We start from the raw sequence: 15,121 nt of genomic DNA, 5'->3' as shown, positions 1-15,121 counted from the left end.
GTTTTGGTGCAGGTCTGGAAAGAGTAGGCAGGAGTGGTGGATGAGTCCCTACATGGCTGCTGCCTTCTACGCCATCCAAAAATGTGAATGCTGGCACCTTTTCTTCAGCCTGGAACCAGGCTGGCTCCTCTCAGACTGGACGGCTGGGCTGCTGGCTCTTAAATCAGCCTGTCTGAAAGTGGCGAAGAGAGAGAGGGAAGGCAGAGGTGTCTTAACTTGTTAGGAGCTGGAAATAAATCCAGTCTCCTCATCGCTACTGTAGCCTGAATGTTTGGGAAACAACACCTCTGAAGAGTTAACCACCTGTTGGCTGAGCCTAGTGCATAGCAAAGCACTGCCTAAACCAGCCAGAGCCCCCTTCATTCGTTGGCACAAAATGCTGCCTTGTATTTCCTTCGCTCAAACCAAGGTGGCTAGTTGATCCTGTTTCATTTCCCCTGCAATAGGCTCCTGGCTGTGCAGCAGGTCTCCAAAGTGTCTTGTGTGGCGTGTAAATGACAGGTGGGGTGGGGAAGTGCCCTCATTGCCTGCCTCTTGACTAGGATTTAGATGCCCCCTTGTAAAATGAATTGTATTGGACCGGAAAAGGGGTGTTGTGGCCTCTATCAAGTGAGAACCTCTTAACTCTCCCAACAATTGCTCTCGCAGACAGTGTCTGCTACAGCTCAAATTCTTTCCTGCTTTGGGCAGAGCTCCTCTGAAAGCAATGCACCGACCAGTCTGATTCCAGTGCCAGTTCTTTCTCTGCCGAGGCACTGGCTTGCTCCCAGCCCACATCAGATTGTTTCCCTTTGCTGCGCTGAGGCTTACAAGGTAATCTAGTCATTCAGCTGAAAGGAGACATGAACAGCCTTAGTCAACTTCCCAAATGCCTGCATCTCGAGAGGCCTTGAAGTGGGGGCAGCTTTGTAGCTAAGTGCCAAAGGACCTGCAACCTTCAGGCTGTTGAATCCTCTGCCAGTGGGAACGTTATGAACTCTGTACCTGCTTTGTGGGGAAGCACCTCCCCATCCCCTGCAAGGGGCCCATGTTGCAGTATCACTGGCTTGGACTAGCTTATGTTCTGCCACAAGTTGCTGACTGTATGACCATGTGGCACAATATCCTTGAGATTGCTGCAGATACCAGTCCCCACAATGAACTGGTTGATGCAAATTGAAAGGGGAGTAGTGGCTTCTCACCTGCCTGCTCCTGGCCGCCCCAGCAGAGTTTTGGGCTGTACTAAACCCTAGCAGGAGTGATCCTGTATTGCAGACTGGGTATTGGTAAAGTAACACAGAACCAAGTCATTGACCATTGCCCCATCACCCCCTGATCCTGGGGCAGGTCTGGAGCTTGCATGCATTGATGAGCAGGGAGAACGGGTGCTGTTGCTGAGGAAGGCTGATGTAGCCCCAGCCCTCCCTATTCAGACAGGCCCCAGCCTCCCTGCAGCTTCAGAGCAGACATCCTGTTTGGTTTGAGTCTGAGCCAGTGCCCTGATGAATGCACCCCTTGTCGGCATCCTCCATCTCCAACCATTTCAGATGGGCCTCTGCTATTTTGCTTTGCAAATTAAAGGTACTGGTATGTAGCTGGAGAGCTGAGAATGGTGAGGGGGGGAGGAGAAGGAGAGAGGGATTGGGCTATAGCCGCAGCTTAACTAGTAGAGGGTGACTATGAAGTCTTGGGACAGAGGGAAATTAGTTTTTCTCCAAGCCATGAATCTCCTTGGGCTCCTCTTGTGCCTGTTGCATGGAAGCCAATGAAGTCAAAGGGCTCATGATTAAGACTCTTGGTAGTCTGCTGTCCTGCCGGAGTGAGCTCATTTAATGTGATCCGGTCTGAGCTGCTTTGCTTTATAAAACAAGCCTAACAGCATCACTTCCAGTGGGTCGAACTACCCTGGGCTGAGGGTGGAAGAGACAGCACCACCCCCTTCACACCCCCTCCAAATAGTTGCTTCCCTCCTTCGATCAGGGAATAAGCCAGCACCTGGGGGAAGGGGGTCACCCCTCAACTGCTCTGTACCCAGCCTCACCCGCTTCCTGATTTACACAGATCATTGTTCTGCTGCAATGCTGGGAGGAGAGAGGCATCCTCAGAGTGTGAAGCTCATTGCTTTCCATCCTGACCTATATTTAACCCCCTGCTTTGCTGACATTGCTGGTCTGTGGAGTGGGGTGCCTGCAGGGCCACTGAGTGCAGTATCACTAGCCTTAACCATGCAGCCACCACCTGCTTTGGAGATGCTGTTCCACCGCCTGCCTCACCCAACACTCCCTGGGGCAGAGGGAGGAAGTCCCTCACCCCAGGTCTTGCTAGGCCTTTTGTGTTTTCTCGTAGCCCAAGCCAAGATTTTCGTGCCAGTGAAAGGGGCTGGGCGTTCCCAGCATGGGCAGTAGCCAGGAGGGAGCCTGACCCTTGGAGAAGGGAGAATAGGAAGCTTGGGCTCCAGAACACATTCCAGCCTTGGCCTCTCCAGGCAGAAGGGCTGTCAGCATCACTAGTGGGGGTGCTAACAGAAAGGACCTTCCACTGGCTGTTCCTGATGTAGCTTGTGTCCCTTCTGCTGCACCCGCTCCCCTGGCATCATTGGAGGAAGGTGCACTGTGATCTTTCATCAACCCTTAGAAACTCCAGTGCATCTAGCCTCTTCCTGGCCATCAGTGATAGCCCATTGGCCCATTTATGTGCAGTCCCTGACCCTCCAGTGCAAAGGGACCCAAAGCATCCCAGCTGTTGAGCACTTTATTTCTTTGTGCACATATTTCAAACAGCACTTCTTGGGGCTCTCCTGCAATGATGGACTCTGGCTGTGCCATCCACACAGTTGCAAGTGATGCTCTGCACTCTCTCTCCACTACCGGGGGCTGCCCTGCTGCTTTCCCGCCACACTGCTCTCCTTCCTCAGCTGTAGCCACCTGTCATTAGCGAGGCCTCCAAGGATGCTGCTGTGGATGGGCAAATACTGGCCTTGGAGATTTGCTTTCCCATTGCCTCGCACCCTCACAAGCCAGGCCAGCAAGCACAGGGAAAGGCACTTTGCAACTACTATACTACCCAGGCTGGAGGCGAGCAGGGGAGAAGCTATGGTCCAGTGTTCAGGTGAGGGGTGGGGATAAGCAGTGGTAGTTCTGATTGCCTCTTCCAAGCAGCCTGACCCTCTCTTCCCCATTCAGTTGCTGCCCTGTCCTCTCTTAGTAGTTTCACGGCTTACCATGGAACAGACTGTGTCTGGGTTTCTTTCCCTGATGGACAACTGGAGAGAGAAGATCCTTCCCAAGACTCAGGGCAGCAGACCCTGCTGCCTTGCTGGAGTTTGGATGGGTAGGGAGCATGGGTGGAGGTACGCACCCAGAGTTTATCATCACAAGCAGTCATGCAATCAATGCTACAGTAAGGGGAATGGGGGGGGAGGGGTTAAACGGCCACTTCTAGTCCTATTGTATAGGGAAGCAGGGAGGGGATCTGCTTTATAGAGCTGTGTCTTCGGCCTCGATCCGGGGCCCAAAAAGCTTCTCAGCAATAGCTTTGCCATCATATTTGGGCAGGTTACCACCAAAATCTGCTGGCAGGATGTCAGCATCGATCTCCTGGTAGAAGGACTCCAGCTCCTCCCCATGCACAAAGACCTAGAGTGAGATGGGAAGGAGGGATACAGAACTGAGCACAGCCTCATGCACGTGGGCTTTCAGACACACAAAGGAGAGCACATCCTCCTAGACAGCATGCCCCAGACCTGAGGAAGCCAGCTGATGCCTGAACCCATGGCTGGCTGGCTTAGGCCCTCAGCAAACTAACCATGAGCTGCCCAAACAGCTCTTCTTTGGGGGGCACTGCAAGTGCATCTTCCCAGCTGGTCCCCAAATGAAACAGCAGCGGGGGTGATCTTAGCACTGTCAACCATCCAGGCATGGTGAGCCAAATGCAGTGAGCGGGTGCCCCTACCACTTCACACACCCCTCCATGTTCAACCCATTTCCTACAGGGCCCTATCTGTGCATAGCTGCCAGCTCCTGCGCTCTGGCATTGCTGGGAAGAGCTCAGCTCAGTAAAACCCTGACTACGGGCAACACTACAGCTCAATGGGAGGTCGATAAACCAGGTTGGAGCAGGTTTCTCCATTTAGCCAGTGACTGTGCATTTCTCTCCTTGTCTGGTAGACTGACAGCAGCAGAGTCCAACCAGGAGCAAGGAAGCCATTGGGCAGAGAAGCAAAAGACATCACTTGATCCGTTGGGTTTTCTTTGCTTTGTCCTGATTTGGGACAGAGCCTTTTGTGTTCCCTGGCCCCACCCTTCTCTGCCTCTGCAATGACAGTTCATGCTGGCCCTTCCCCCACACTTACCCTCTCCAGGAGTTTGCTCTTCAGGAAAGGTTTAACCACGTTGTAGGTGGTGGTGAAATACCAAGGCTGGTGGATGAAGTGAACAGCCTTGAATCGAGCTGGGAAGGAGTCCTGCAGATCCCAAATCCATACACAGAGTGTTACACGGGCAGGATGGGCATCACAAGAAAGCAGCATCCAGGTGGGGCAAGGCAGCGGTGGCATAGGTGGAAAAAATCACCAGAGATGAGCTATTTCTTTCCTCCTCCTCTCCATTTCCGATCACCCTGTTCCCTGTTAAAACCCCACTTCTTGCATTCATCTTGAGGGCCCTTTTGTGTTACTCTACTACTGAGGACTGTGCATCCTGTTCTGTCAATGTACAAAGCCAGTTGTGTTCTAAGGCATTGCTAGGCAGCAGTAGCACCTCAAGGGCAACTAACGGTCCCCAGTCCACAGGAGAAATACCTCTCTACAATCTAGTTCTCCTTGCAGGAGCTGCTGGAGCCCTCTCTCTTTCGTCTCATTCCAAAAGCACAGGATCAGCCAAATTCTGGGTATGAATTGTTGCCCGGCCCAAATCGTGTCAGAAGTGGGAGAATGATGGGGATGGACCTTGTGCACGTGACATAACATCAGCCAGTGAACAGTGTAGGGGATGGTGACTTCACTTTCAGAAGTAACTTTTTGGTGGGGCTGAAGGCATGAGAAGATGGTCTTGCAGAATGATGCCAACCACACTTGCACTGCCAAGCAGGGCAAAGAGCAGCCCAGGGAATGCCACATCTGCTAGGTGGAGCTGCCTCTACACAGGAATTATGAACTTCCAATGAACCCATGACTATGGTACCATTTTTGGCTTCAACTTCTCTCTACAAGGTGCTGTTTTCAGAAAGGATGTTTGTATCAACCAGCGAGTCTTGGCTGCCCAGTGTAGTCCCTGCAGGGCACCAGTACTGAATGATGAGAGCTCCAGTATGGATCTTACTAGTACAGTAGACCCTGTCTACATAAAGGCATGATCTATACCTAAAATACCTTAGCGCTGTTATCTCTGGCTTATCCCCCTCCCTGGGCCAGGTGAATGCCTCATGGCCCTGCAGATTCCACAGGGTTGGTTTGCCACTGCTTTGAGTCCCATCTCCTATGGACAACCTAAGCCTGTATCCCCCTCTTGTTGCCTACTTGGGGGCAGCAGAAGGATAGCTTCACCTGCAGCATATCCACCATCTTCTTGAGTTCAGAGGGTTTGATGCCAGATGCCTGTTGCATGGTGAAGCCCTTGAAGTTCTCAATGATGCAGAGTCCGTTGATCTGGGTCTCTTCATTCTCCAGCAGCTTCTCTAAGATAACGCAGTATGCGCGAAGAATCTGAGCCAGAGGAAGTGAGAGAGAGAGAGGTCATTAACATGCAAGTGCAAGGGCCTGACCAGGTCCAGCCATTACGGATCCCCTAGCATATTTCCCCAGAGTCAGAGTGTTACCCCCAGTGCCCTGTTCAAATTCCAGCTCTGCCAGTTGTAATCTGCCTGCCTGAATTCTCCTGGTTTCTTCCTCACTTCTTATCCACATTATGTGGTCAGGGCTGGTGCTTCCATTTAGGCGACCTAGGCGGTCGCCTAGGGCGCCAGGATTTGGGAGGGCGGCATTTTGCTGCTCGCGGCGGCAATTCAGCAGCTGGGGGTCCTTCCGCACTCCGGGTCGTCGTCGTCAATTCTGTGGTGGGTCCTTCACTCACTCCAGGACCCGCCGCCGAAGTGCCCCAAAGACCAGGAGTGCGGAAGGACCTCCCCCCAGCAGAATTGCCACCAACGACCAAGAGCGCGAAAGGACCCCCGCCTAGGGCACCAAAAACCCTGGCACCACTCCTGTATGTGGTGTTACTGTGTGCTGTTAAACAGCTGCCCTATTCCACACTACAGGCTGGTGCATTTCAGTGCTGCATGGGCGATTCCCATATATACAATGGGGTACCATATGAATCAAGACAGATCAAGAGAACGTGTAAGTTACACCAGGGCAGACTCGTCTCACCTGCTGAGTGTGCTTGGGCAGGTCCCTTCCCCTCTCTGTACAATGGGGATAGCAATAGTGACCTTGCTTTGTAAAGTACTCTACACTCTGCTGATGAAACGTGCTATCTGAATTTTAAGTGCTGTTAGCACTGTGATACCCACTTTTCATGGCCTGTGGAATGTGTTCAGGGTTCCCTTGGGCTGAAATGTGCTCTGTCCATGCAAACGGAGATATTACTTACTTACTAACATCAAGCTTGGGGGAAAGAGCTTTGCTTAGACCTCAATGCCCAGAATGGGAGAGGTGGGACCCCCGGCTCTAATACTGAGGGAAAGAGGAGCCCTGGGAGTGCACGGGGAGTAGAGTTCTGACATATCAGAGCAGCACAGCGCAGCTGACCTCGTCAAAGGTGATCTCCTCATAGTCCCAGTTCTCAATGTTGAAGAGCATCACCACTCGGCCGTATTTGTCCCTGTTGGCCAGGATGCCAGGGTAACCGGCCTCGATGGTGCAGCGCACGGCCTCGGGCGTCAGGTTATCGAAGAGCTCTGGGTACTGCTGGCGGAAGTTTACATAGCCTGGAGTCAGCGAGAGAGAAAGAGTATGCAAGGTCTGGGACGAGAACAAATTCCTTTCCCCGATGTGAGCGCCGGGCCCAGGCCCTGCCCCTAAAGAGCTTGCACTGTGATAAGTGAAGGGCCAGGGAGTCTGGATCTAGCTGGATCTTGTGTGTTCCTACTGCAGAATAAGGTGTGGCTTTGGACTGCACAAAGGCCGACGCCCAGACTCCAGTGAGGTCTGGTTCATGTCAGCCACAAGAGGTTGGAGCACCCTAAACTCGCTGCACAAGTGAATGGTACTCCACAGGGCAAAGCCCTATCCCAAGGGGAATCTATTAGCTGTGGTCAGGGCAGTGCCACATTCTGCTCAAATGAGATTCAGAAGAACCACCCAGCATAGAACATTACCCTTCTTTCCTGCTTGGTACCCAAGGATCTTGATGGTACGCGGTTTGGGACCAGCACAGCTAAAAACCTGCTCCTGCCTGGCACATCACAGCTCTCCCCAACTGGGAGCCACAGTTGTCCTTCCCTGGCACCATATTTCCCCTTCTCATCTCGAGAGCCCCAGCTGACACCCCCATGTCTGCCCTCAGTCTCGGGAGCCTGATCAGTGATTTTGATGGTGTAGGTTGTTTCACTCCTCCTCTGCTGGGTGACTCGCCACACTCTCTTATAGCCAGTCCCACCCCCAGCCCCACTTTCCCTGGCATCCTGTAGTCATTAAAGACTGTCAGGCATGAAATGAGGAAACTCACCCTCGGAAAATGCCAATGGACAAAATGCCTCCCTTGCCAGCAGCTTCTGCTCATCTTCCAATCCACTGCCACTAATTATGGCCTCATTATCCCAGACACAGAAACAAAGGAGCCTGGAGCCACAGCCAAGGCCTTTGTGGCCGCCTCAGTCTGGGGCCATCTTTCCATCTCCCTCTTCCCTCCAGCCCAACCTGCCTCGGCCAGGTCAGCACACAGAGATACTTCAGTTGCCACTGCCTACTGGAATCCTAGGATAAGAGCTTCTAGAGGAGCTGAGCACCTCACTGCTCCTGCCTGCCCCGCACTGGCCCCCCCCCCCGCCCCTCTGGCATCATCTGCTTGCCCGACAACCTCCAGTCTTTTTGCCCACCTCTTATAGACTCATAGACTCATAGACTCATAGGTCAGAAGGGACCAATATGATCATCTCCCCTTACATCATTCTTACACCTGGACCCTAGCAGCAGCTGAATACACTGGGGCAAATGGCTCCAGGGTCCACCTCCCAGTCATCCAGAGAGGTTGGGGGACATCAGCCGCACTCTGCAGGGTGTAAGACAATGGGGATGGATGCTGCATGGAGCCCTATGTCTGTCCTGACAGCAGGCCTGGGGGTGGGACATGGACTACTGTTGATGCAAGGAGGATATGGATCTGCCCCCAGGAGTGGGGAGTGCTCTGGCCCCCAGGTTGGGGACTAGGGAAGGTTAGTGGAGAGGAAGGGAGTGCTCCACCTTTCAGTAGCTCATAAGCTCTGTTGACGTCGAACTTGCGGGCGCGGATGAAGCGAAGGAGAAAGGAGTCATCCTTTTCTTTCACCTTCTCTGCCACTGCCTTGCACACGTCCTCACCCCCGCTGGCTCTCTCATGCACCAGCTCCCAGAGCTCCTTCACGGCCAACTCCCGCTTCTCCTCTGTCTCGTTCAGCTCGTCCTTTGCCTAAGGCAGGGTGGAAGGAGACAGGCGCCTGATTCAGCAGTAGCAGTACTTAGAGGGAGTGAGGTGCCTGGACCCATGACTGCACAGCCAGAACACAGGGCCTCCTGCCCCCGAAGTGCAGGCCCCTGCTGGTGACTTCATGTGCCATTTGCTGCTGCTTTACTGGCCCCCAGACTCTGCCACTTCAACTGCAGGAGAGACCAGGCCTGCCAGCCTGTGCAGTCATCCTTGGCTCAGGGGCTTTCTCAGTGCCCTGGCCTCCAAGTCCAGGGCCACTCAGAGGGGGGGCAAGTCAGGCAATTTGCCCCAGGCCTCACAGAGGCCCCGCGAGCCCTGGCCCGGCTGCAGTCTAGGTCTTGGTCTGCATTTCGGCAGTGGGGGGCCCTTCAGTTGCTCCGGGTTTTCAGCAGCATTTCGGTGGTGGGGGGCCGTTCAGTGCTGTCGAAGACGCGGAGTGACTGAAAGGCCCCCCGCCACCGAAATTCCACCGAAGACCCAGACCGCCGCCAGGTGAGTACGAGCGCTGCAGCTCCCCCGCTTTGTCCTAGGCCCTCTGAATCCTCTGGGCGGCCCTGTCCAAACCCCCCATGAGGGACTGATTTATCACTTGTATTAGCAGCAGCTGCCAGAGGCAATAGCTTAGGGTGCCTGAGCACCAAGAGCCGGTTTTAGGTTTGACATTAGAGAGGGGCTAAGTTACTGCTCATGAAATGGCTAACTGGCCGCAGCTAGGCAGAGCAGAACTGGACTGTGCAGACCCTCCCCTCACTGCTCTTTGAATGCCCTTCTGATTAACCTAATCTAGCTAAGGGGTTTCCATGGCACCTCAGGCCTGCCTTAAAGCACCCTCGCAGCCCCACATCTCTGCTATCCCAGTCTTGGGGCTCCACCCCGCTCCGTGGATGCCCCTCCAGCCTACCTTGTGCACTGCCGCGCCCCCCACCACTCTTGCTGCTTGCCTTTCTTGAGGACTGTCAGATCCCCTCAAGGGGCTCGAAGATGCCTGCTCCCCATTTGCCTGTGTTAACCCTCACTGGTTAGAGCAGTGTTGCTCTCCAGTCCTGCAGTCCTTGGCTCTGCTCTGGGATGGAGGATTTGGGACAGTGTCTCTGCCTTGCTTGGCAGATTTCATGTCATCGCCTGGCCTGTTCTCTGTCAGCTGGCCTGTGACCTGTTGGCCACATCACTCCTCAAGTCCCAGATTACGGAGGGGAGCAACTGTGCCGGTGTCACTGTGGAGACTTGGTGTCCCGTCTCCCATCCTTAAATGAGGCTCCTGTGAGGCAGCTTCTAGAGCTGCTCCCTCAGACAAAGGATCCATTGGAGGGATTTCCTCTGAGATCAGAGCAGATTAATCCTCTTCCTCACCCTGCTGGAGGGGACACATCCTATGCCTCACAACTAAGCCTTATCCCTCTCCTCTATCACACCTCCTTTCTGCCTCCTTGTGGCTGACACTTAGCCACCTGCCTCCCCCACTGTCTCCTCCTCTCTCACTACCCAATGGTTCGTTTGTGGGGGGTCAGTCTTTTCATGCTCCCCTAGAAACATAGCAAAGGGGTTCCTGCATGGCCTGGCAGGGATGGGGTTAAATCATCTCCCCAGACAACCATCTCTCCCTGTGCTCTGCTAGCCAGCAGGGGCTCCTGGCAAGGAGCCAGACGAGCCTCTTTAGCAGGCAGCCAAGTGGCAGAGGGGTGGAGTACAAGCCCCAGAGGAAGAGGCAGCCATGCAAATATATTGTATACAGCCCGACCAGCTGGAAAAAGGCACTGTGCCCCGGCTGGGTGCTCAATGGCATCTAGAGGCTAGCATGGTCAGTAGCACTCGTGGAGGTGGGGAATAACCAGGGTCTTGTCTGAGTAATGGGAGCAATGTAGGGCTGGGAACGTTGATAGGTAGGAGGGGACGATGAGCCGGAGCAGAGGCTCAGCCTCAGATGGTTCAAAGGAGAAACCATCCTGTTCCCATCTCTTTGGTACCTCCTGCCCCCTCACTTGCTCTCCATCCCCCAGTATGTGACCTCCCCATGGACCTGGCTTCCCCTGACCCGTCTCCCATGCCGTGGTTCTCACCTTCTGCATGGTGTGCAGAGGGACTTTGTCACACTTTCCGAAGACGGGGCCATGGTCCTTAGTGGTAAGTCTCTCGAGTTTGGTGCGAAGGGCTTGCTCCTCCTCGGAGACAATCCGGAACGTTCCAGTCTGGGAACAAAACCACAGCTAGACGAGAACGCCTTGCAAGGCTCATCCTATGAAGTGCCCCAGCCCTCTCTGTTCCAGGCCCGAGCTGGGGTGGTGCATGCAGTGAGCACTGAGGGCAGAGATGCCTAGTGTGCCCAGGGCAACATCTAAGACACCCGCTCCCTGCGCTGACTTATCCAGCAAAGGTATCAGGGTCGCCATGGGAGTCGGTAGGGTGGGGTGGGGGGCTCCCTCGGGCTGGGGGAGGTAATGGGGTCTGTGTTTGAGTCAGGAGCGGGAGGGGAATTGTGTTGCGAACAGAAGGGGGACGGTTCCCTCAGACTGTAAGGAGTGTCAGGGCTTGGTTCTGGTTTATATGGGAAAAGAGGTTGCAATGGGACCTGTGTCAGGGTTGGACAGGGAGAAGGTTCCCTCTTCCACTGTGTTTTGGCTCCTGCACTTAGCATGGGCTGACAGAGTAAATCTAGTTTATATTTGAAAGAAGCCTTCAAGCCCATGAGATTGGCAAATGCTTTTACTCTGTGCACACAAATCTCCCATTGGCACATGCGATGACGGGGGCAAATGGCATGGCGCGATTTTATGGGTGCCTTTTAAGAAACCCTGAGGGAACATGGTCCTTCACTGTGAGCTACAGGAGCTGCTCAGAGAACACACATGGCCAGCTATGAGAGACGTGGTAGTGCTGCCACCCAAGAGTGTCCCCTTCTGCCCTCTTCCAGCTCTATGGAGAATGTGGGTGGGGGCCTGACTGTTAGCTTGAGAAACAGAAGGTGCTGGTGACACTCAGGAAGTGTAGGGAAAAGGAGGATGGGAAAAGTGATTAGGGCTGGAGGGAAGTGAGGGGAGGAATTAAGTTTCCTGATGGCTGGAGCTGTAGGCTATAAAGTAAGAGAAGAAATGGGCCTGGAAGGCACCTAGGCAGACTGCATGTTCTCGCATAGTGGATCCAGTTCAGTCACTGCAGCAGGATGCCAGCCAGTGGGACTTTTCCAGCCTGCTAGATGTTGCACCTAACTTCTCTAAGATAAGTAGGGGCATTGCCTGCAGATCGAGGAACATGGTCATTCCCCTCTATTTGACATTGGTGAGGCTTCATCTGGAGTACTGTGTCCAGTTTTGGGCCCCACACTACAAGAAGGATGTGGAAAAATTGGAGAGAGTCCAGCGGAGGGCAACAAAAATTATTAGGGGGCTGGAGCACATGACTTATGAAGAAAGGCTGAGGGAACTGGGATTGTTTAGTGTGCAGAAGAGACGAATGAGGGGGAATTTGATAGCTGCTTTCAACTACCTGAAAGGGGGTTCCAAAGAGGATGGATCTAAACTGTTCTCAGTGGTAGCAGGTGACAGAACAAGGAGTAATGATCTTAAGTTGCAGTGGGGGAGGTTTAGGTTGGATTTTAGGAAAAACTTTTTCACTAGGAGGGTGGTGAAGCATTGGAATGGGTTACCTAAGAGGTGGTGGAATCTCTATCCTTAGAGGTTTTTAAGGTCAGGCTTGACAAAGCCCTGGCTGGGATGATTTAGTTGGGGATTGGTCCTGCTTTGAAAAGGGGATTGGACTAGATGACCCCCTGAGGTCCCTTCCAACCTTGATATTCTGTGATTCTATGATTCCCATAGCTTCCATTATGTGTGAGCTCAGGATTCAGCCATGATTGGTGCAGTGAACACCGTGTAAAGACCTGCATGGCAAGCCACTAGATCGCTGCCCTGACCATTCAGAACAGCATGCGTCTGTGTGTGTGCCCATTAACATCAATGCTGATCCAACCTGACTGCCAACCTGAGATCCCCACACCTAGCTGGCTGAGAAACTGGGGAGTCAGATGGCTGTGCACATCACCTGGGCCTGGCACTGTGGATAAGGAATGTTTACAGCCCAGCTGGCTTTCCCCAGCTCTGTGAGTGAACGGAGAGCAATGGCCCATTCTTGGCCCGAGTTCCCGATTAGTGCAGGGGAGGGGACAGCACAGAGCTGAACAATGGAAGTACTCACTATTGCAGACATGCTGCTTCCTTATCCACAGGACACTGAAAGAGACAAGGAAGAATCCCACATTAACACTAGCTGGGGAAGCATTTCTAAAGCTTTCCCCAGCCTCAACACCTGCCCTGGATAACAGCCAGGAAGCCATGCCCTGGCCTGAACTCACCCCACTTGCTCTCCAGCTCTACACGAGAAGAGGTGAAGAATTTGTCTGGAGATAGCATGTAAATCGAATTTGCCATCAGATGCCCACCTCCCCCTTCACTTAATTCAGATAATAATTAATGCCACCTTCTGTCTATGGAACTCAAGCAGTTTTATAAACATTAAGGTTAACATTTGCCAAAGTACCCTTGGAATGTGGGTGTCTTTATTCAGACTCCTTGGGACTGATTTTTCAGGGATGCTGAGGACTCACAGCTCCTATCTGGGATTTTGGCAAACCATATTCTGAGCAATAAGGAGGTCCCAGTGGGCATCACCACAGACCCCATGAGCTCAGTCGGTCAGGTTCCATCTTGTTCATTCATGGAAGACACAAACACCTAGTTCCATTGTGGTCAGAAAGCAGATGGAAGGATTCCATGCAGCATGGCTGGAACCAGTGCACAGAATCAGCTGAGAATTCTGCCTGGCAATCAGTCCATAAAGGATCTGGTGAGAGTCACTTTGGCTGTGGAATACTCTAGGCCAGAGGCACCTGAAGAAGGTCAGACTGGAGGCTTAGATCAGTGTTCATGTCTTTCTCCCCATCAGTACCCAGTCTGGGCTGGGGAAGCTAATGCTATAACCAGCGGACCAAATTTGGTGATCAATCCTGGTTACGTGCCACCTGAGCTACATTGTGCATATGCTAAGAAGAAGGTCAGATAGTCCCAGATAGGTTTCTGGTGGAGCTTTCATGCAGCTCTGTGGTGGCCCCATAAAGCTAGAAGAGTCTTTCCAGGATTGCCAGTCAAATGTCTTGTGCTGCCAGCGTTGCCTAGTAGTGTTGGTCAATTCCCAGGAAGGTGCCTTCCCACTTCTAATTCTCTACTTGACTCCATGGCTCCCCGTTCTCTAATACAGGGATTACAGCTAGTCTGCAAGAATCTTTGCAGAGACATGAAGAGGAATGCACAGAACCCCCTATTGTAATGTGAGGCAATATCTGGATTTCATGCTTTTGATGTGAGAGCAGTTCCCTAGACCTGCCTGAAGTTTTATGAAAAGCAACAATACAAAACAATGAGATTCTTCCTTGTTCTTTCTATTAAGCTCTTAATCCCAAAGGACCCAGAGTGCTTTCCAAACTATGGACCTATTTCCTGACTTTGCTGGGGCTGCACAAGTATAACTGGGAGATGAACTTGTCCCTCCTGTCTAGGAATCATTTCATTCCCCATTGACAAGCAGGTATTTCAATCCTGGGGTACCCTACACAGTGCTGCCAATGCACTTGGAGCCTGAACTGCAGAATCCTCTGCTATTCTCATCCTGAGCCCTGCACTCAGCTCTGTGCTTGGACCTCAAACCACTGGACAGCAAAACAACATAGCATCTCTTCCTTGCATGATCCACTCTTTCAGGTAGAGGTTCCTCAATTCTCTGACTGGCAAAAGCATCTGTTCCCCTTTATTGCCCAAATCCTAGCTCTGAAGGATCCTGTTTGAACGCATCAGACAAAACAATTCTCCTTGATCAACTTCCACCCACAGACAGTAGGACGCCTTTCATTATGCTTGTTTCCTAGCTCCCTGTTCTCTGCCAGAGTTGGGTTGATGTTTCTGCTTGACTTGCCATTCAAGTCCTCTTTAGAAAGTCAGATCCATTTCCATAGCGGGACCAGAGGTGGTGTTACTGAAGCTATCATATGGGCTGGGCAGAACCAATAGAGAGAGTTCTGAATGGACAAACAGACCTTCTCTCCTCAGAACCCAAATGCCCTGTTCCCAAAGCTCCCAGGAACAGCTGCAGGTAACTCAAGCACTAGTGAGCAGCTCAGATGGGCAGCCACTACAAGTACCTGTTTGACAACATACAACAGGGAGGATGAGCTGCAAATACAAAGGTCTCTGCCAAGCTCCTCTGAGTAGCTTCTGCTGCAGCAGGCAGACTGGCAGGTTGGCAGCAGTGCTGCATGGGGCTCTCCATCTTGTAGGACCCCGAGTCCCTCCTGCGAATGAAGCCAGTCTCTCTAGACCTGTTTAGGTCAAAACCACTCAGTCCATTACAGTGGTTTCCCCCTGCCTGTTGTCTATCAGGCTGGGAAGGGAAGGAAGGGGAGCCATCTTGCTCAGGGCACTTCAAACTACTAGACTACGCCCTGGAGAACTGGCTGTAGGAAATGATCCTGGGCTGGC

At 52.7% G+C, this 15,121-nt stretch overlaps 1 protein-coding gene across 1 annotated transcript; it reads right to left on the bottom strand.

The window, feature by feature from the left end:
* Positions 1-2,802: 2,802 nt before the first annotated feature.
* Positions 2,803-12,808, bottom strand: RLBP1 (retinaldehyde binding protein 1). Its single transcript, XM_032806510.2, has 7 exons — positions 12,789-12,808; positions 10,658-10,786; positions 8,378-8,582; positions 6,725-6,903; positions 5,522-5,680; positions 4,331-4,441; positions 2,803-3,614 (listed from the first exon to the last, which is right to left on the bottom strand). Exons 1-7 carry the CDS (start codon positions 12,798-12,800, stop codon positions 3,456-3,458), a joined length of 954 nt encoding a protein of 317 aa, XP_032662401.1. The 5' UTR covers positions 12,801-12,808; the 3' UTR covers positions 2,803-3,455.
* Positions 12,809-15,121: the final 2,313 nt, after the last annotated feature.

Source organism: Chelonoidis abingdonii, chromosome 9 (assembly GCF_003597395.2).
Source record: "Chelonoidis abingdonii isolate Lonesome George chromosome 9, CheloAbing_2.0, whole genome shotgun sequence".
In the NCBI taxonomy this organism is placed as follows: Eukaryota; Metazoa; Chordata; order Testudines; family Testudinidae; genus Chelonoidis; species Chelonoidis abingdonii.
Note: the sequence above shows the minus strand (reverse complement) of the source record. Positions and strands in the feature narration are given on the sequence as shown.

Excerpts from the sequence above, each read along its gene's own strand:
- RLBP1 (XM_032806510.2), bottom strand. Across the intron at positions 8,583-10,657 it reads CTCTGCACACCATGCAGAAG|GCAAAGGACGAGCTGAACGA; the intron begins GTGAGAACCACG and ends ACCCTGCCTTAG. Across the intron at positions 6,904-8,377 it reads AGCTTATGAGCTACTGAAAG|GCTATGTAAACTTCCGCCAG; the intron begins GTGGAGCACTCC and ends CGCTGACTCCAG.